The 21,289-nt window shown below is 35.0% G+C and overlaps 1 protein-coding gene across 5 annotated transcripts in view; it reads right to left on the minus strand.

Moving 5' to 3' along the window:
* The window catches only part of STAG1 (STAG1 cohesin complex component), a gene marked incomplete at its 3' end in the record, with an annotated part of 343,841 nt that overhangs the window by 74,165 nt on the left and 248,387 nt on the right, over positions 1-21,289 (minus strand). For all 5 annotated transcript variants that reach the window (XM_079794806.1, XM_079794805.1, XM_079794802.1 and 2 more), the window contains exons 12-15: positions 21,191-21,270; positions 13,863-13,970; positions 10,216-10,330; positions 5,825-5,942 (exon numbers count right to left, since the gene is read on the minus strand). In XM_079794806.1, the coding sequence (XP_079650932.1) occupies positions 5,825-5,942; positions 10,216-10,330; positions 13,863-13,970; positions 21,191-21,270 (421 nt within the window). The remainder of the gene's footprint in view (positions 1-5,824; positions 5,943-10,215; positions 10,331-13,862; positions 13,971-21,190; positions 21,271-21,289) is intronic.

The following is a 21,289-nucleotide window of genomic DNA, read 5'->3' on the forward strand; positions in this document are numbered from 1 at the left end:
ATTATATTCAGAATAGCTGACATTTATATAATCTTTCCAGCCAGAAATATAATATAGCCCTCTTCATTTTTGAGGTCTTATTTTAGGTCATTTAACAAAACATTATCATTTTATTCACATTGATTCTGTACTTTCCTTGTTGCATTCAATCCTATGTATTTTTAAAGACAGATTTTGAGACTAATTTGAATAGTTTAATTTTATCTTTCTGTCTTCCTTTTTCCCCTCTGTCTCCTCTCCTCTGTGTACTTAACTGTGTTAAAGACCAATAGATGTGGAGATTATAGAGAGAGTAGGTATAAATTGAATGAACAGAAATTAAGACTTATAAATTTAGAAGTTTACACTAATTATTTTAAAATAAATTTTGGCAAGAACATTGAAAAGGCAAACAAAGACATAACATCTTTTCCTTTACTGTTTACCCAAATCATCCTATATAAGAATATGTATGCACATCCTAATTCAATCATTTTTTAAAAATCCTAACATGAGAATATGTTTTTGATTTGGAGAGGGAATGAGGGAGAGAAACATCCATCAGTTGCCTCCTGTATACGCTCCGACCAGGAATTGAACCCTCAACTTTTTGGTGTATTGCATGATGCTCCAACCAACTAAGCCACCCAGCCAGGCCCTAATTTGATCATTTTTTGTTTTAAGATTCTATAGCTTTAGGAAAAATACATGAACTTTAGTTTTAGGAAAGCCACACGAAATAGCTTCAGCTTTTCCATTTATACTCCCTGATCCAATGCCTAATAATATAAAAAAGCTTTTCACCCAATAAAACAATTAAGTTTCTATTTTTATACTTCTGGAATTTCATAATTTCCCACATTTGTCTAAGGATGAAGGAATGGCAAGATTGTCTAAGAACTAAATGCATTTACTTTTATTTAGGGGAATAATCTAGTTCTATGGAAAGCAAGGAGAGAACAAGTTATCTCAAGTATGGAAACATTCCTCTACTATATACTAAACTCCACATTGGTGTTGAAAAATAGCCCAATTGTACCCAGTGCCCATTAACAACAATTTTGTTATTTACTTTGTTATTAATAAAATCGAAAGCAAAGCCAGGGGGTAATGGGTAAAAGAAGGTGAAGAGAATAGCCAAAGAACATATGGACAGACAACAGAGTGGTGAAGTGAGGGAAGGGTGGCGAGGGCTGGGAGGAGGTGGACAAAGGGGGAATGAGGAGAGCACCTGTAATAGTGTCAACGATACAAAAAAGCAAAGCAAGCATTAAGCCATAGACAAGAACCAAATACAATACCTGGAATAAACAGGCAGCTGTTTATATTATAAATCATCAGATAATTATACAACTTTGAAATCTATGGAAACCTCTTTGTACATCATCTCCATTTGCCCATTATTGATTATCACCATGAACTTCTCTTACTACCATTGAAAAGAAGTGCTGCCGAAACCAGTTTGGCTCAGTGGATAGAGCGTTGGCCTGCGGACTGAAAGGTCCCAGGTTCGATTCCGATCAAGGGCATGTACCTTGGTTGCGGGCACATCCCCAGTAGGGGGTGTGCAAGAGGCAGCTGATCGATGTTTCTCTCTCATGGATGTTTCTAACTCTCTATCCCTCTCTCTTCCTCTCTGTAAAAAATCAATTAAAAAAGAAAAAAAAGAAGTGCTTAAAAGTCACCAGTGACCTAAATCATCTAGTCCTTTTTCTCCTCTGCAATATGTGATGTTATTAAGTATAGCTCTCTTGAACCCTCTCTTAACTGGGTTTCTATAGAGTACAATTATCTGCTATCCTTTTTAAAGCTTGCTAGGGTTCTTATTGCTCTTGTTCTTCCTGTTTCTGTCCCCCATCCACAATCTTTAAAACTCAGCCACAGGCTCTTCCCTTGTTGCTCTTTTTTTTTTTTTTAATACAGTATATCTTTATTGATTTCAGAGAGGAAGGGAGAGATAGAAACATCAATGATGAGAGAGAATTATTGATTGGCTGCCTCCTGCACGCCCCCCCACTGGGGTTCAAGTCCACAACCTGGGCAAACCCGGACCCTTCAGTCCGCAGGCCGATGCTCTCTCCACTGAGCCAAACCAGCTAGGGTTCTTTCCTTCTTTATAATCCATCTTCTTTTATATTTTTGTTTTCATTTCCCATAGACACCACTGCAAAAGATACTTAACTGGTCTTCTGCCTACTCTAAATCATGTTTACATAAGGCATTTTTCTTAAAATACAAATTGGACCACATCACTCTCCTGTTTAAAATCCTTCAATGGCTCCGATTACACTCAGAATGAACTAAATTAAGTCCACTCATGAACTAAAAGATTTTACATCATCTGGCCTCTGCCTCTTTTTTATTTTGTGCCACTGGCTCACTGTGCTTTACCACTCCAGCTCCTGGAATGTAAATATCATCAGGCTTCAGATACTCTGCAACTGCTATTTCCTCTATCTAGACAGCTCTTTTGAGGCACTTTCCACGGCAAGCCCCCTCATCCCTGAGACTCTTGGTTCACAGGTGGCCTCCTCAGAGAGATCTTTCTTTCAAGATTCAATCTAAAGATGGACCACTCATTATTACTATTATTCACCTCACTTATAAACTCCTGAAATTGCTCTTTACTTGGTTTTGGGCTACCTTCCCCACTAGAATGTAAGCCCCATATGGACATTGAACTGATTTCAGTGCTCAGTATACTAGTTAGTACAGAGAAGACGACCAATAAAAGTATTTTAAAATTATAAATGAGTTAATGATTGCCTGCTTTCAAGAATTACATTTACCCACATTTACTTCACCCATCAACTGTATCACACAATTTTTTTAATGCTAATCAAAGGTTTTTTTGTTTGCTTTTAAAATATATTTTTATTGATTTCAGAGAGGAAGGGAGAGTGAGAGAGATAGAAACATCAATGATGAGAGAGAATCATTGATCAGCTGCCCCCTGCATGTCCCCTGCTGGGGGTTGAGCCCACAACCCGGGCATGTGCCCTTGACCGCACTCAAACTTGGGACCTTCCAATCAGCAAGACGACACCCTATCCACTGAGCCAAACCAACTAGGGCTTAAATAGATGAAGAAGCTGAAACACAGTGAAGTTAAATGACTTAGTTATGGTTTTGCTATTACCTGTTACCCAGACACTCACATTATACTAAAAATTTATTCAGCAATTTGATTTTGCTGTAGAATACATACACATGATCAACAAAAATTCCCTGTCCTATAAAATCATTGCAAGTAAGTAGTCTTAAGGCTACTGTGATTTAAATTGTAGTCTTTGATAATGTGTCTGTTTTCCCAAATCATACTCCTCTATCTCCAACTGCTAACTCAACTTTCACCCACTGGAACATCTATCACACTCTACCTACCTAAAATATAATAATTTCTTATTAGTCTTAAAAAGAAACAAGTTACCAATAACATTTTTTTATCCTAAAATATAGCAAAATACTGGCACAGAAAATTGATTTGGGATGCCATTCCATGCCAGAGCTTGTATGTGACACAGCACACATTTGGACAAACACTTGAAAAAAGTTGTGTTCTGACATAAATATGGCACTGCACTTGTTATACATAATTTCCCCAGCCTTGCCTTCCCAGATTCAGTCATACCATAAAACTATGATTTACTTAACCCGCCCCCCCATTTTATAACTAATTTTTCTAGCTAAAATCAAACGAACAAACCCAAGCCAACTTTTACTTAATTTTCTTGACTGAAAATTAAATCTAATGCCAACTAAATTTAAAACACAACAACTGATAGTACAGTTATTTTAATGAGGTAAATCCATCTAGACCACCTTGATAACTGACAGACTTAGTAATTACTATTTACTGACTTACACATCTTATTTAAATGTGAGTAAAAAGTTAACAATACCAAAGCATACCTCCTTGGCTCTTCCCTTAATTTATATCCCCTGCCTTCTTTCTCCTTGGAAATAATAACCTTATAAAGCATGGGGTGATAAAAAAAAAAAAAAGTCTTGGAATCACAATAAAGAAGCTCTAACCCACTGATAATGTACAGATTATTTAGCCACAAGCAAAAGAAGAAAAATGGATGCAACACTATGCTAGGTACTTTGTTCAAGTGTTGATTGGGTAGTAGTAATTATAAGGAGAATTGATTTTATTAGAGAATATATTAAGATTAGTCAGAAATAGAATGAATGAGTAAACTTAGCAGGAATGTATATAGGTAAAAAAGGAAAACACACAGAATATATGTTCATATTCCTGTGATCACAAATGTGAAAGAAATTCAGAGTGCAGTTAAGTCTGACCTTGTAAGCATAAGGTCCTGGCAACTTAGTAATAGGACCATCTTCTTACCATAGATATGGAGAAGAAAACCCATGCAAATTGAGTAATAATAATCAGAGGTAAAGCCAAATGTACCATAACTTCCATCTTGAAAGAAAATCTGGGAAAAGTCTGGGAAGGATTTGTGTTAAATTTATCAAAGCCAGAGTAGATAATGCCAGTGAGCGTTACTACTAGGAAAGAACACTGGGGATGTAGCCAGAGTGGCTCAGTTGGTTGAGTGTCATCCTGTGCTCCGAAAGGTTGCTGGTTTGGTTCCCAGACAGGGCATATACCTGGTGCTGGGGCACATAAGAAGGCAAAGGATTGATGTTTCTCTTTCTCTTTCTCAGGATGTCCTCAGGTGAGGATTAAAATAAATAAATAAATAAATAAATAAATAAATAAATAAATAAAATGTGTCAGTTTTTTTTTGTTTTTTTTTTGTTTTTTTAAAGAAAGAACACTGGGGAGATGGTCACTCTCCTGGTGACCCGTTTGGTAGTCTACTGCAGGAGATGGCTCATTGTGCTTTTACTTTATTTTATTTTTATTTATTTTTTCATTCCCAGAAGATTTTGAACCATATAGAACAACAGGGAAAGCAGAACAGAGAATAGTTTAATTACATTTAATCCTTACAACAATGTAAGATATATAGGGAAAATAATCTCTGTTACAAAGGAATCTAATGGTAAGAAAAAAATGAGGACCTCAGTCACAAAAGATAGAGTTAACAATCTGAATTTATTTATTTTAATTCTGAAGTCTATGTTCACTACAAGCCTCACATCAAAGTATCATCTACATTGCAGGAATGTTGTATGAATTAAATGAAACAGCAGTTCTTTAAAGCACTATTGTGAGCTAGTTTGAAAAATAAACCATAAATAGAAAAATGCATTTCTAGTTCTGAGGAATATTCACATAAGCTTTAGGAATATAAATACTTCATTAAATATACATATCCACTTTGCTGTTCATGTTATTATGCAACATGTAGTAAGATACATACTTCAGAACTTATCCTATAGCAATCATAACTCCTTATTTCTTGCATAGCTAGGTAAATGACTTTGTTTTTTACTTTCTAATTTTAATAATTAAGAAAATATAACAAAGGAGTATGGTTCCAGTCTAATTAAATCCTTTTGTGTCAAAGGCTTTTCCAAGTTCACATACAAATATAGCAAAAAGATCCTGGGTGCTCCACACCCCCCTTTTTAAACAATATGTCAGTATTTTGTGTCTCTAATCAGCATAATGGAAACTCTTTTGAATATTACCAGACACATGAATTTTAAAAAATTTTTGCGGCATGGTAGCAGTCTTAATCCAGAAAGGTGTTAAAAGCTATTGACATATCCTTATTTGTTATAGGAGACAAATTCTTCTTTTTGCAAAAAGACACACAGCATTCCTGCATACATTCATTTTTAAGATATGAGCTATATAGGATGGTATTATTATTAATAGATACCATAACAATTTGTAAACCAATTTGTCACAATACTATACCTTCCTCTCCTTGAACAGGTTCTTCTAATAGCAACTCTGTCATACATTCCCAGTCTTTCAACAGTTCTTGAGAGCTCTCCCACAAACTGTCCACTAAGTAGGCTGCATGTTCGTGCAACTAAAAACAACAAATCAAATGTGACTGAAGAACATTTAATGAAGAAACTAATAATATTTGAGCTAATAAACCATTTTCTTCATAATTAAAATGACTTCTTCACAATGTTTCCAATGTATTCCACTATCAATGGAATGTATTATGTAGACTCAAAATAAAAGAATTTTTTTACAGCAGTAAATGACATCATTTATAGACAAGGAAAAAGAGTATGATGAACAGAATCCCTGAAATTATTACACTTTTCACTATTCTTGGATTGTCTCTTCTATTTTTAAAAATTTATTTATTAAAGGAAATAAATTACTTTCTCTGAGAATTGCATTTGAAACTTTGGTACCAGCCTAAATACTTACTTTATACTTCCGTCACCTTTGGTTAAGGTCAAAAGTTAAAGTTACTCCATCTCTCTTTTCTACTTTCATGTCCATTTAACTTAATGCACTCCACATTCCACTTCACCCTCCTCTCCATTTCTGCTGTTTGTTACTTTTGACAATTTTCTTGATATGTAACCACAGTAAACAAACACCAAGTTTCTCATCTAACACTTCATACCAAACCCTCTCCCACTTGTTAGCCATTAAACCATGAAGAAGATTACTCCAATAAAGCTCTTCGGGGAAGATAAGCAGAGAAGTTGTTGGCATTGTTCTTGTTTCTGCTGCTTACAATTAACTTCTCTATCCTTGCATAAAAATTATTCCATCTTTGAGGCTCATAATATCCAGCTAAACCACTTTGTAGATAAGTATTTTCCAAGCTATAGATTGCAAACCATTCATTGTCTGTTAAACTAATTTAAGGTATTGAGACCAAAGTTTCAAAAATTGAAACAAAGTAGAAGAGTATATAGCACATCGAAAGATAAGTACTATTTTATGTTAGAAGATTCGTGCAAGAATGGGCCTTCCTTCCCCTGGCTGCCAGCACCACCTTTGCTCTGGCCCGGAGCTGCCTTCCCGCCTTCTCACGCTGTCCAGAGGCCCAGAGCGGCTGGGGCGGTGCGGAACGCCTGCGTTGCATGGCAACGACGCAAGCTTCCTGCCCTGGCTGCACATGCAAATTAACCCTCCATCTTTGTTAAGTTAATTTGCATACTCACTCCTGATTGGCTGGTGGGTGTTGCGAAGGTAGGTCAATTTGCACTTACTCTTTTATTCGTGTAGATAACTCCTATTTCAGTTATATGTGCTTGTATTTGGTTTTCTCATGAGTAATGACCCCAAAATATAGAGCTTTTTAGACCTACTGGTTGTCTATTTGATATCCTGGCACATTTGGCATGAGTTGGTTTTCTTCCTCACATGCCAATTCCACTATTATTCTTAACTTCAATCTTCATGTTGATGATCAATTTAAAGTTCTGCTTCATTTGACCTTCACAATTCTATACTTCATTTCCACTGCATTTCAAATCTCACATTCTGGTTCCTTAAATGCCTCATGACATCCATATCCAGACACACACACCCACACCCCAATCTCCTGATTAGATGGCAATGATGGGTGTACACTAGTATAACAGAATAAGAAAAGAGATTTTAACAAAGAATGTTTCTTGTGAAACATAGGAGATCATGCAGGACAATATTATGATCATGAATCAACTAGAAACACTTAAATATGATTTGTAATTACTGATGCAGCTGACAAGAATGCCATAGAGGAGAACTAGGAAATATATTTTAACGTTCTTGTAACACTTTAGTAAACAGCAGTAAAAACAGGATACAGTAATACCATCTGACAATAAAGCAGCAATAAATGTTACAAATTATAGCTTTAAATAAAAAATAAAACTAAGTACTGTACTTATGCCTTTTAATATATTAAAAAGAAAAAAAGTCTTTGGGCTTTTAGAGATCTAAAACATTTTCCTCAATTAATAATTAACTTAGATCATCATATTCCCTAAACTTCTCAGCAAATAATTTAAATAGTATTTGCATGTCTCATCATATCAATTTTTGAATCTGTTGTTACTATTAAAGTCAAATTTTCATACTACATTGAATTGCTGCATAATACTTTTAATCCTGTTCCTCTAAATCCTAAGGAGGCTAAGAGTATAATTTGAAATGGTCTATCACAAGAGTGATATTTACTGAGTATTTAATGTTTTATCTTAAACATTCACAATCATTTAGTATTTTACCCACAACATATACATGCTTTTAAAGAAAACAATGATTTAAACCCTTACTACAAAGTGTGGTTCCTTGACCAGAAGCATAAAAATCACCTAGGAGAGCTTGATAGAAATGCAGCACTTCAGGCCCCACCCGAGAGCTACTGAATCAGAACTGGCATTTTAACAAGACCCCCAGGTAATTTGTATACATATTTAAAACACTGTTCTTAAATTAAACATATCCTTTACTCAAATGCAACTCTCCAGCTAGTTTTGTTTCTGACTTTATTATTGCTCTATTCATACCCAATTTACTTAAAAAAATATTGGTAACTCCACTATTTTTCTGCTCCATTTTGCCCTAACCCCAACTCATTCCACTGACTCACTTATTTAACTCGAATTTTATTTTTCCTATATGCTGCCTATTTGTCCCTCTCTCTATTCCTACAGTTTCTCCAACACTTTCAAATTTGAGCAGTTAATAAAACCTTTTAAGTTTCTCTTCTTCCAGGACATTCCAACACAAACCAAAAATACTTTATCCAAAGTAAAATTAAGAGTCCCAAATTTCTAGATTTTCTCCACTTTCTTTACCACCCTGTTCCCACTCATTTCTAAGCCAAGTAGCTTATTCAGTCAGGTGCTCTTTAGGTTTAGCTTGTCATTCCCCAGTATAATAATAGTAACAGAAAATACAATTGTAATAACAAAAAGCATGTTAGTGCACAAACCAAAGTTCGCCTGTACAAACAGATTGATAGATAATATATTATGAATATTAATTACAAAATTATTTAGGTGATAACGCACATGGAAATACTGCTATGGAGCTTATAAAATTATTATTACTCAAATATTTTTCTTTCTCATTTAAAAATATAATTTCAAACAAAATAGAACAAATGGTTGTAACCCTTGACAACTTTCACAAACTGTTTAAATAATTTAAAAATTACAGGAAAAATTTTAAGAAAAACACAAAGCAACAATAAGTATGCAGTATTGCAATACTGTAATAGTTTAAAAATTGCTAGTCTATATTCAGTGTTGATCCACACCTGCATATCCTATCCTATATAATAAAAGCCCAATATGCAAAGTGTCCAACTGTTCGTTTGTCCATTTGACCAGTTGCTATGACATGCACTGACCACCAGGGGGCAGATACGCACTGACCATCAGGGGACAGACGCTCCAACCAGTAGGTTAGCTTGCTGCTGGGGTCTGGCCAATTGGGACTGGGCGAGATGCCCTGGAGCCCTCCCACGGTCCCTCCCCAGCGGGCCAACCTCCTGCAGTCCCTCCCTGGTTGGCCAAACCTGATTGGCCCCATTGGGACTGGGTGAGACGGGCCGGACACGCCCTGGAGCGCTCCTGCGGTCCCTCCCAGACCCTGATAGTGCACTGGTGGGGTCCCTTGGCCTGGCCTGCACCCTCTCGCAATCCAGGACCCCTCGGGGGATGTCGGAGAGCCGGACTTGGCCCAATCCCCGCAGGCCAGGCTGAGGGACCCCACCAGTGCACAAATCTGTGCACCGGGCCTCTAGTATACTCATAAAAGGTAGAGTACTGATTCCATAATCAGGCAATCTCTGGAGGCAATTTCGTAAGAAATAGGCTTATTTTCATTTGATTGAAAAACAACAATTTGAGACAGCAGAGGGACTTGAGCCCGGGAATGAAAACAGTGGCCAGAAAGCCATGTTAAGACCAGGTGGCCAGAAAGATTTAAAAAAAAAAAAAAAAAAAAAAAAGAAGCAGCAGCAGAATTTTCTCTCTTCTAACTGCTTACTTTTCTTACCCTGACATGGAAAATTCCACAAGCCCACCTTTTAAAAAAGCCTGTCTTTTCATGCACACCCGCTTTGCCCCAGATTACAAAATCAGCCAAGCAGAGCCACTCACCCTCCCCACAGGCAGTTCAGAGGACCTTCCTTTCCTCTGTGCTGTCTCCCTTGTGCTCAAGCATATGCTTAATACAATAGGTATGAAAATTACACTGTGGTTTCTCCTTAATGCTTAGGAACCCAAAAACCCAAATGCTGGTACAAATTAACTACAAAAAATTTAATGACAATTGTTATTTAATTTGTAATCTAAAGCAAAAAAAATAAAATAGTTATGTTAAAAATTTACCTCACTTTCAAGAAAGAAAAGAACCAGCATCCTAATGAGATTCCCATTCGGACTGTTCCTTCCCCTCCTTTTTGCTAACGCTTCTTCTGCTTGTGGGTCATGTCTGCTAAACAGCCTGGTAATAAGTAACAAAACAAGAACATCACAAATTTATATGGATATAAATTTTAATCCTTTCCTTCACTGTACAAAAATTATTTTGGTGTGAAAAAAAATATATATATATCAGAGATCAGGTTACTGATTTATTTCAACACAAGTATGTAATTGATATTTTTATAGATAAAAAAGAGGTTAGACCTGAACAATTTCATACAGTTCAACCATATATAAAGTGTAAAAGGAAGCTTTTTTACCAATGCCTAATTAATGTTCAAATACTTATAAAAAATAGAAACTATTTTTTTCTTATATGAAAGATATAGAGTATATCATTTTAAAGAGTTCTATTTCCTTAAATATTGATTTCATAGTCAAGTAATTACAGCATTTAACCAAATGTTCCATCAATAATTTAAAAATGAATACTTTTAGTCATGATTACTTCTTGCATTCTTTTGTACTTATTAGCCTATTACCTAAAAACAGTACTCAACTAGCTCAATAATATTGAGTTAAATGACATAAACATTAAATTTACAAATATATCACTTAGCAACAAAACTTCTAAAATATGACAAAGAAATGACCTGAAAATTTTTACTTGCTAATAAGACTTATTCTAACAAAATTTAAAGACTGCCAAAGGTGCCTTATTCCCAGGTATTGCTCCAGGTAAAAGGGATATAACAGTGAACAAAGACAAAACTGCTGCTTTCATTGAGCTCTCACTCTGGTGGATGAAGATAAACAGATAAATATATAATTTTCTCAGTTTTTATAAGGAAAAATGAGGAACTAGGGATGGGGATATGGAGTGTCCTAATTTAGATATGGACATCACAATGGGCCTATTAAATGAGAGGCTAAATAACTGAAGAAAGAATAATTTCAGGGGAGCAATAGGAAGCAGCAGCTTGTCTGAGTCTAACCCCCTGAACCTGTCTCCAAGGCCCCCTTGTTTCTGACTCCGAGTGAGCTAAAGCAGCCTCACAGCTAGGCTCTTCTGTTGCTTCTTCCATCTAAACCCTTCCTTGTTTCAACAGTTCCCAGCTTTAATAAACATACTCTCTCAAAAAAGAATAAAAATTTTCATGTGTCATAAAAATAAATCAATCTCAAGTAGAAAATTAGTACAAAGAAGTTGAATATTTGGATACGCACGGGAGGAGACAGTTTATGGCAGGGGGAGAAGACTAGAGTATTATCTTGAAGTATATTGGCATAGCTATCATACTGGTTTAAGAGAAAGTTTTCCTTATTTGAGTGGCTTTCAGAGGGGGAACAAATTTGGATAATTGCATTCACTGTATATAATAAGATTAATAAGAGGTACTAAGAAATTAGGTAATATTTAAAACATTAAAATGTAGAATTTTTGATGACACTGAAATATTCATTTCAGATACATTTTACTATTTTTTTGGATACCTGGTTAAGCTCATAAAATAGACTACAAACAACCATGAGTGTATGCGCATGCGTGCATTTAAAAAAAAAACTTAATCATGGCCCTGGCCAGATGGCTCAGTTAGTTGGAGTGTTCTCCTGTACACCAAAAGGTTGTGGGTTCGATTCTCAGTCAGGGCACATGCCTAGGCAATCGATGATGGATGCTTTTCTCTCTCTCTCTCTCTCTCTAAAAAAAACAAAAAACCCCAAAACAATCAATCAATATATCCTCTTGTGAGGATTAAAAAAAATAATAAATAAATAAAGGAATTCCTGAGGCTACTCTATAGTTAAGATTTTAAAGATCACAATACTGAATCATGGGAGAATGCTCAAAATGATCACTAAGAATCAGAAGTTCTCAAACAAGTTTATGAGAAGCTTTTAGCTGAATAGGAAGTGGATTCATTTTCACAAATAATAAATATAAGGGAGCTTACATGTGGATGTCTATGTAAAATATTCAAATTTAAAAAATTTTAACAAGTATTTCAAATTTAGGAAAATGCAATACAGATTAAAGGCTCATTCTAGCTCAATTGCTGCCAGTTTATGGTCTCTTATTATATAGAGAAATAACCTTTTTAGTTTATTTTTTCTTTGAAATTAGAGCAATAAAGTCTTTCTAAAAACATTAAGCCATTTGAAAGTTAGAGAACAAAAGCTAACTAATAGTCCTGGAAAAGGAAGAGAAGTAAAAACTACAAAATACCCTTAATATTTATCACAAACAATACCTCAAGATAAATATGGAAATAGCACTATTCTATTAGCCATAGAGCAGAGTCACAGGTAAATTCAATATATTAATGTGAAAGTCATGCCTGAAACTCTTGCCTTTCTTCCCCACTTTAATTACCAGCACACACTAGTACCCAGCTTCTTTCTTAAGGAAAATTTTTTTCGCATAGACACAACTTTGAGAGGTATTACTGAATAGAGAACAGTTTGCTATTGCAGTACTGAGATCCAGATGCTGGATGGAGGCCTGCTCATTATCAAAGTTAATCATCCATGTACAACAGTTGCTCAGTGCAAGATTTATATCTGTGCTTAGCATAGTCACAAGTTACTACATGTACTGGACTTCTGGGTTCATCAGTCACAAAGTTAAATCTATGAATTAAAAAACAAAAACAAAGCAAACTCATGTAAAAATATGTTTATATTTCACGAACAGATTAATCTACTAATAAATTATAGAGTAGATTAAGATATAGTAGATATATGTATAGTAGACCACAATAAAAAATGTATTCCAGAAGACTATTTAATTATATTCATAAACTCTCATTAGCTTTATGTTTTGTCAAAAAAATAGATAAGGTTTTGCTTTTTAATTAAACTGCAACTGTACATATAATTTTCAGCATCACTATGGATTATCAATTAAAATAATCCTCATCCCAATAGAAAAAAAAGACATGAAATACTGAGCATTTTAAAGGTTATTTTATTTTATTTATTGATTAACTCTTTAGAGACAGAGGAAGGAATGAGGAAGCCAGGGAAGGAGAGAGAGAAATATCCATTTGTTAATGCTCTATTTATTTATGCACTTATTGGCTTATTCTTGTCTGTGGCCTGACCAGAGATCAAACCTGCAACTTTGGCATACTGGATGATGCTCTAACCAACTGAGCTACCCAGCCAGGGCCTTGAAAGTGAATTTATATACATTTAGATACAAATGTTGAGAAGGTAAGATGAGAACTCAGAATTTTAAATGAAAAAAAAAAAAAAAAGGAAACCAAACAAAAAACAACAACACAAAAAAACAAAAAACACTGGTGAAATGAAATATCAATTTCTGAGGGAGCTTTTACAAATTTCATGCATTTCTTCAATTTTCATTCACACATTAAAGGGGAACCATCCTTTTAAATTCCACGGAAAAGGGATGTCACAAAGAACATTGTTCCTAGGGATGTGATTCATGATGTGCACAAAGGCTGTGAGGATATTACACTCCCTAAAATCTGAAATGGCTACTTCTAGCACTGTTTTCAGTCATTACTATTCTCTTCTACGAGCTCTAAAACTATAAAGAAACAAAATACAAAAGAAGAACCTGGTTTCAAAGATAATTATCTCACTTTTTGTGAAGGAATTCTCCAGCTGCAACAGCAACAGGGCGATGTGCTGAGTACACCAAGTGGTAAACATTTTCACAGTCTTCATTGGAAAGAGCTTCTTCACTTCCACTGAAAAATTCAAAGTGACATGTGAGTCAAAACAAATGCTTATTTTTAGTCCTAACTTTAAATTTTGTAAAGTTCATTATAAAAGCTCAAGGCATATGAATTTTATTTTCATCTTTTTAATCTTACTTTGAAAATAATATTTCTCATAACATTACATAAAATTCTGAAAATACAAATAAAACAAGAAAATAAATTGTCCACAATTCTCCTGCACATAACCATAGACAATGACTATTAATATCTTCGAATATATATTAGCTGAAATTAGCAAGTTCTTTAAATGTGCATGAGATTTTTGTTGGTAAGCACTGGAAAGATATTTATCCGTTTCATAGAGTGAAATTATTATTATGCTATGTAGCTTTTCTCTCTATAAATGCCTATTTTAAATTATATATATATGTGTATGTGTGTGTATGTATGTGTGTGTGTGTATATATATATATAATTTATTTATTATTATTATTTTTTATCCTCACCCAAGGATATTTTTTCATTGATTTTAGAGAGAGTGGAAGAGAGAGAGAAAAAGACAAAGAGAAACATCGATGTGAGAGAAACACACTAATTGGTACTTGCCTCCTGCATGTGCCCTGATCAGAAACTAGGCTGGGGAGGAGCCTGCAACTGAGGTATATGCCCTTGACCGGAATCAAACCTGGGACCCTTCGGTCCGCAGGCCGACGTTCTATCCACTGAGCCAAACAGGCTAGGACTAAATTTTATTTTATCACCATACTAGAGGCCCGGTACACGAAATTCGTGCATTGGGGGGAGGGTGTCCCTCAGCCCAACCTGCACCCTCTCCAATCTGGGACCCCTTGGGGGATGTCTGACTGGCAGTTTAGGCCCGATCCCACAGCAGTCGGACATTCCTCTCACAATCCGGGACTGCTGGCTTCCAACAGCTTGTCTACCTGCCTGCCTGATTGCCCCTAACCGCTTCTGCCTGCCAGCCTGATCATCACCTAACTGCTCCCCTGCCGGCCAGATCGCCCCCAACTGCCCTCCCTGCTAGCCTGATCGCCCACAACTGCCCTCCCCTGCCAGCCATCTTGTGGTGGCCATCTTGTGCAAGGGTGTGACAGTCAATTTTCATATTACCTCTTTATTATATAGGATTATTATATAGGATTTACAACACTACTTAGTGTTCTTTTTAAATAAAATTGATTTAATGGTCACAACCAATCCTTTACTAACACAAATTCCTACCTTTCCATTCATGTATTCTTAAAGTATGAGCCATTTCTTAGTTTGTTGAATGTGTCCTTAAGTATTTCCCACCCCCAAAAAGAAAATATACCATAAAAAATACACACCAAAAATCAACTATTTCTTGATTATAAAAATGCTTAAATATGTTTGCTGTCAGTGTAGATTTGAAACCACTAGGTGGATTATAGAATTCTTGGGCTGTACAGGTTCTTGACAACATGTAGGAGTGTAAGCTCATTACCCAGGATTCAATCCTGGAGATGCCTCAGAAGCTAGGAGGAAATTAAGGTATCTGTCAAATACACATAAAATTACAGTGACCTTTGCCAATGCCCAACTTATACTCCTAAATTATAAGGATGGGCACAAGGTAAGGCCTGAGTTGTCTTATTTTTTGTTTGTTTTTAAAAAAATATATTTTTATTGATTCTAGAAACAGGGAGAGAGAGATGAAAACACTGATGGGCTGCCCCACCAGGTATTGAGCCCGCAAGCTGGGCATGTGCCCTGATTGGGAATCAAATATGCCCCCTCTTGGTTCCTGGGATGACTCTCAATCAACTGAACCACAACGCCGGGCACTAAGGCCTAAGTTTTAACCCCTTAATCCAGTGGTCGGCAAACTGCGGCTCGAGAGCCACATGCGGTTCTTTGGACCCTTGAGTTTTTAGCAAAGGCCAGCTTAGGAGTACCCTAATTAAGTTAATAACAATGTACCTACCTATATAGTTTAATTTTAAAAAATCTGGCTCTCAAAAGAAATTTCAATCGTTGTACTGTTGATATTTGGCTCTGTTGACTAATGAGTTTGCTGACCACTGCCTTAACCCAATTATGTATCATCAGCTATTAGCTAATACCCTCAGGAGAAAGTTAAACTCATAGGAATAAAAATTTAATAAGACATCTCAGGACCCTAGGCTCATATGTGAAAGGAAAATAAAAATATACTAAAAGAAGTAGAATTACCAAACAGAAAAAGAATTTAGAGAAGATATAATAGCATATTAAATTTGACTTTACCTATTGTTTTTGGAAGAAGATATACCATAACCCCCCAAAAAATAAGGCCAGATTATGTCATGCAAATGCTGTAAGAGATGGGAAAGCTGATTTTGTGATCCTTAGCTTATTACTTACCAAAATACTATGTAAATAGAAATTAGAGGATTAAGCATTATAATGGGTAGAGAGGATTTCTTTCAGGAGAAAGATGCCAGAAACCTTCTTCCCAAGCCAAACTGGAAAATGTTCACTATGAAACATTTATAAGCATTCCTTAGAATTGTGAGAAAGTTTAAGAAATGATACTTTGTGCAGAAAAGGCCTAAATGTGAAAAGTGGACTAAGCAACTCATCGTAGCAGATTGAGATGGTTACTAGGACAGAGTTGTACTTTCTCTATCAATAAACAGTCCATGTTTCTTGTAGGCTAGATATGGAATACTTAAAGGAAAGCCAGCCTGAATAGTTTTTAAAAACTTTGCCCAAGAAGGCTACTTATAAGGCAAGCAATTCCAACAGAGGAAACCTGAAAGTCAGGGGCTTAGTTATGAAAGTGAATAATCCAGTGGTGGCATTGACCACTCTGGGACCTGCAGTTGTAAATACCCAGAGTGGGGAGGTTACTTTGAGGAATCCACATAGCTGAAGAGCCATAACTGTACCTTTTAAATACAACATGTTCAGCCCTTATCTCCTCCAAAGAAAATATAGAAAATTACCTTAAAAAAGGACTTGAAATTAGTGAAAACATTTTTCTAAATTCAGGAAGAAAGTAGGATTTTTGGGGGGGGCTAAACAAGATCTCAGATGTTTTGATAACACTCTTAAAGTAAACTAGTAGGAAAAGATAATCTTGGAGGTGTCTATGAGATAATTACTCTTCCCTAGAAATAAGAAGAAATATCAAAGGAACATTTATTCCTGTCTAAATGAGCAAATACTGAAACTAAATATGAAAGTAAAAAAAAAAAGTACATCTTTAACATAGGTCTTAAACTCTAGACCAGAGATTTACAACTAGTGTGCAGCAAAAAATTTTAAAGCATGCAATATATGACTATTTAGTTAGGGGCAATGACCTCTTTTTCTTTAGATTGTCAAATAAAAATGACAACAGCCAATACAACAATAGCCATCTGGTGTGAATGAATCAAAATTATAACCATTTTTTGTCAGATTGGCAATAAATATGTATTTTTTGGTGTGCCACAGAATCTTAGTAATTAGTTTATGTATGCCATGAGATGAAAAAAGGTTAAAAATCGCTGCTCTAGATAATTCCAATGAAACAGGTGGGTGGAATGACAGGGTACTTTTTTGTTCAAGGGAAAGATATTGATAAGCTTATAAAATTTACAAGAAAAATTTAACTAGGGGGCCTAATATTTTAAAATAAATTTGAAAAGGGAAAAATTCTTCATAAATGAAAAAAATTGTATGTAAGGATAAAATGAACACTATCAGAAGGTGCAAAATAATGATCATATAGGTTCCAATCTATATACTAAGAAGTATACCAAGCAACAACTTATGAGATAACAACAGTTGTGGGAGATGTAACACATCCCCCTTAAAAACCAGACAAAAAATAAGCAAAGGGCCCTGGACAGATGGCTAGGTTAGTTGGAGCATTGTCCTGTACACCAAAAGGATGCGGGTTCAATTCCTGGTGGGGGTGCATGCCTAGGTTGTGGGTTTGATCCCCAGTCAGGGAGGAGGCAGCAGATGGATGTTTCTCCCTCCCTCCCTTCTTCTCTCTCTAAAAATCAATAAAGAAACATATCCTTGGGTAAGGCTTAAAAAAATAAAAATAAATAAATGGGCAGCTTGGCCAGTGTGGCTCAGAGGTTGAGGGTCGACCCTGGAACCAAGTTCGATTTCTGGTCAGGGTACACGCCCAGGTTGTGGGATCAAACCCCCTAGTAGTGAGCGTGCAGGAGGCAGGCGATCAATGATGTTTTTCTCTCACTGATGTTTCTATCTATCCCTCTCCCTCTAAAAATCAATAAAAACATTTAGAAAAACCCCAAAGGTATAGATAATTTGAACGACACAGTAAATAAATTCAAAATAATGAATTTATAAAAACATAGCTACATATACACTATACATGATGGGGCAAAAGTAGGTTTACAAGTGTTCATGTAACAAATAACACAATAATTAATAAACAATAACACAAGAGTAAACTCTGTTTCATGTACTCACAATTGCAAACCTACTTTTTGTCCCACCCTGTAGGTATATGTTGTTAGAAAACTGACCAAACCACTCAGAACACATTCTCATATAATGCAATAAAACAGAAAGGACAGCTCTAAAAAACTGATGTAATTGGGGAGAACAAAAACACAATAGTGAATAATCTATGATTATAATGGTAATCATAAAGGTAATACAACTATTTATCATTAAATGTCTATGAAAATACTGTATGTCCAACTTCCTAGGAGACCAGTAAAGTAATACTGAAATATATGTTTAAATATGATTATTAGAAAACAAGAAACAAATGAGCCAAAAGAAGTAAGTTTTTTGAAAACAGTAGTAAGATGGACAAACCTCTGTCAGGACTGATCAAGAAAAAGAGCATATAAATAAAACAAATTAAAAAGTGCAATAAACAAAAGAAATAGCACAGTTTTATGAAGTAATATCATAAACTATAAAATAATAAATCTGAAAGCAGTGATGACATTTATGTTTTTTAAAATTTACAAAAAGCAAAAATTAGCACAAGAAATAAAATTTATATAACCACTGAATACGTAGAAATGATAATTAAAGACCTTTTCCGCAAAAGTAACTGAAAACTGAAATGTCTTTAACAAGAGAATTCTTTCAAAGTTTCAAGGAAAAAGTTATCTCTGTCAGTGAAAATTTGTTTCAGAACAGAAAAAGGGCAAGAAACTATTGAATATATTTTACAGATAATTCTCTTGATTCTGAAACTGAATAAAAGACAAAAAAAAATTATGTCAAATTTACACATGAAAACAGATGGGAAAATCCTAAATAAGACATTATATATAAGATGTATTTTAGTAAAATACAATAAAATCAAATATATTGTGTTCAAACAGGATTTAATCTAGAAATGCAATGGTGGTTTACCATTGGACAAATCTGCTGTCAATTAGATTAAGACTCATCAATGTATGAAAGGAAAATCTCACAAAACAGAACACAAAAGAACTTTTATCATATCTCAAAAACATATCTCAGAAATCACAGAAACAAAGAACTTTAGATGCCATCTAAAGAACAAAAAGAATGAAAAACATCCCACAACCTGGGCATGTGCTGTGACCAGTGATACTTTTATAGTGCTGAAAGTCCCGGCTAATGCAATTAGACAAGAGAATAAAACAAACGTTTTAAGGTTAAAAAAGGAGAAGACAAAACTAAAATTGTTTGCAGATGACAGAATAATCTATATAGTAAACCCAACAGAATTAACAAACCATCAGAATGCATAGAGTAAGTTGCATATATAAGAATAACATAAAAATTAAAGATTTCTGTGCCTCAGCAAAAACTAAGCAGAAAATACTTTTAAGACTAAATATAAATCATATGACAACAAAACCATAAAGTGCTTAAAATTAACCTAATAAATAATGTACAATAGCTCTATGAAACAATTTAAACCTTATGTAAAAGACCAAATAAGATTTGATTTTAAAAAAATGCACCAGCCCAGGCCCATGTGGAGGGAGATCCCTTTTTGATTCCCACTCTAGGCATATAATGAGGTTGCGGTTCCATCCCCAATTCCCAGTCCCTGGTCCCCAGTCGGAATACATATGGGAGGCAACTAATTGCTGTTTCACTCTCACATCGATGTGTTTCTCTCTCTCCCCTCCTCCTCCCTTCCTCTCTGTCCAAAATCAGTAATAATAATTTTTTAAAAAGCATGTCTTGCCCTTGCCAGGTAGCTAAGTTGGTTAGAGCATTGTCCTCATAACACCAAGGTTGCGGGTTCAATCCCTGGTTAGGGCACATACAGAAACAACCAATACCTGCATAAATAAATGGAACAACAAATCAATGTTTCCCCCTCTCTCTCTTAAAACACACACAAACACCACCACCACCACCACCACCACCACCACCAAATTAAATGCAGTTCAGATATTTAAAATCCCAGCCAGTTTTTGAGGAACTAAACAACTATACTTTAAAAATTCATACAGAAGGGGAAAAAAAAGCCCACAAATAGCTAAGTGGATTTTAAAAAGAAAGGTAAAGAAGAAATCACCCAATAAGAAGAGGCCGTATTTATAACATATACTATATTATAAAGCTACCATAAAACAGAGTATGATACTAGATTAGAAAGAGAAAAAAATACATGGAAACAATAGACCCTACCATAGTTGGTATTGGGACATGATAGATGTGGCATCACAAGGTAGGAGAGGATTTTTAATGACTTTGCTAGGATCTACATTCTCTTACGTACATTTTTCCTAATTTTTAGGAAAAAAATACAATTATTAAATATCTAGCATAGTAATGGTACAATTTAAATGCCTTATTTCCTTTCTCCTACTTCTATACCATTCCAAAGAAGCCTATTTGAAAATCCTATCTCTTTTGAAGCCCTCTTTCTTTTTTCAAAAGAGAAAGTTCTGTTTCTTCATTGATATTTCCTCTGGATTAGTTTCTTCATTGATATATCCTACATAAAAGAACTGTAATATGAATGAAACAGAAATAGTCAAAATAAAAAACAAAAAGAGAAAAACAGAAAACATTTTGTTTCAAACCTAACATTAAAATATAAAAGTAGAACCTATAGTGATAAGTACAGAGTAGGGCAAAAGTAGGCTTACAGTTGCAAGTACACGAAACACAGAGCTTACTTTTATATTATTAAACCTACTTTTGCCCCACCCTGTATATTAGGGTTATACTAGTATATGTGAAGTACATCAATAATGCTGGGGAAAGGACATTACAATATTAATGATTAAGATTTTAATTACACTTACTGAAGTATCAGAGTAACCAATCGAATAGCTTCCACAGCAACATCATATTCCTTATCAAGTGTCATTGATACAATGCGATCCTGAAAATAAATTACAAAT

Source organism: Cnephaeus nilssonii (genome assembly GCF_951640355.1).
Source record: "Cnephaeus nilssonii genome assembly, chromosome: 17".
Taxonomy (NCBI): Eukaryota; Metazoa; Chordata; class Mammalia; order Chiroptera; family Vespertilionidae; genus Cnephaeus; species Cnephaeus nilssonii.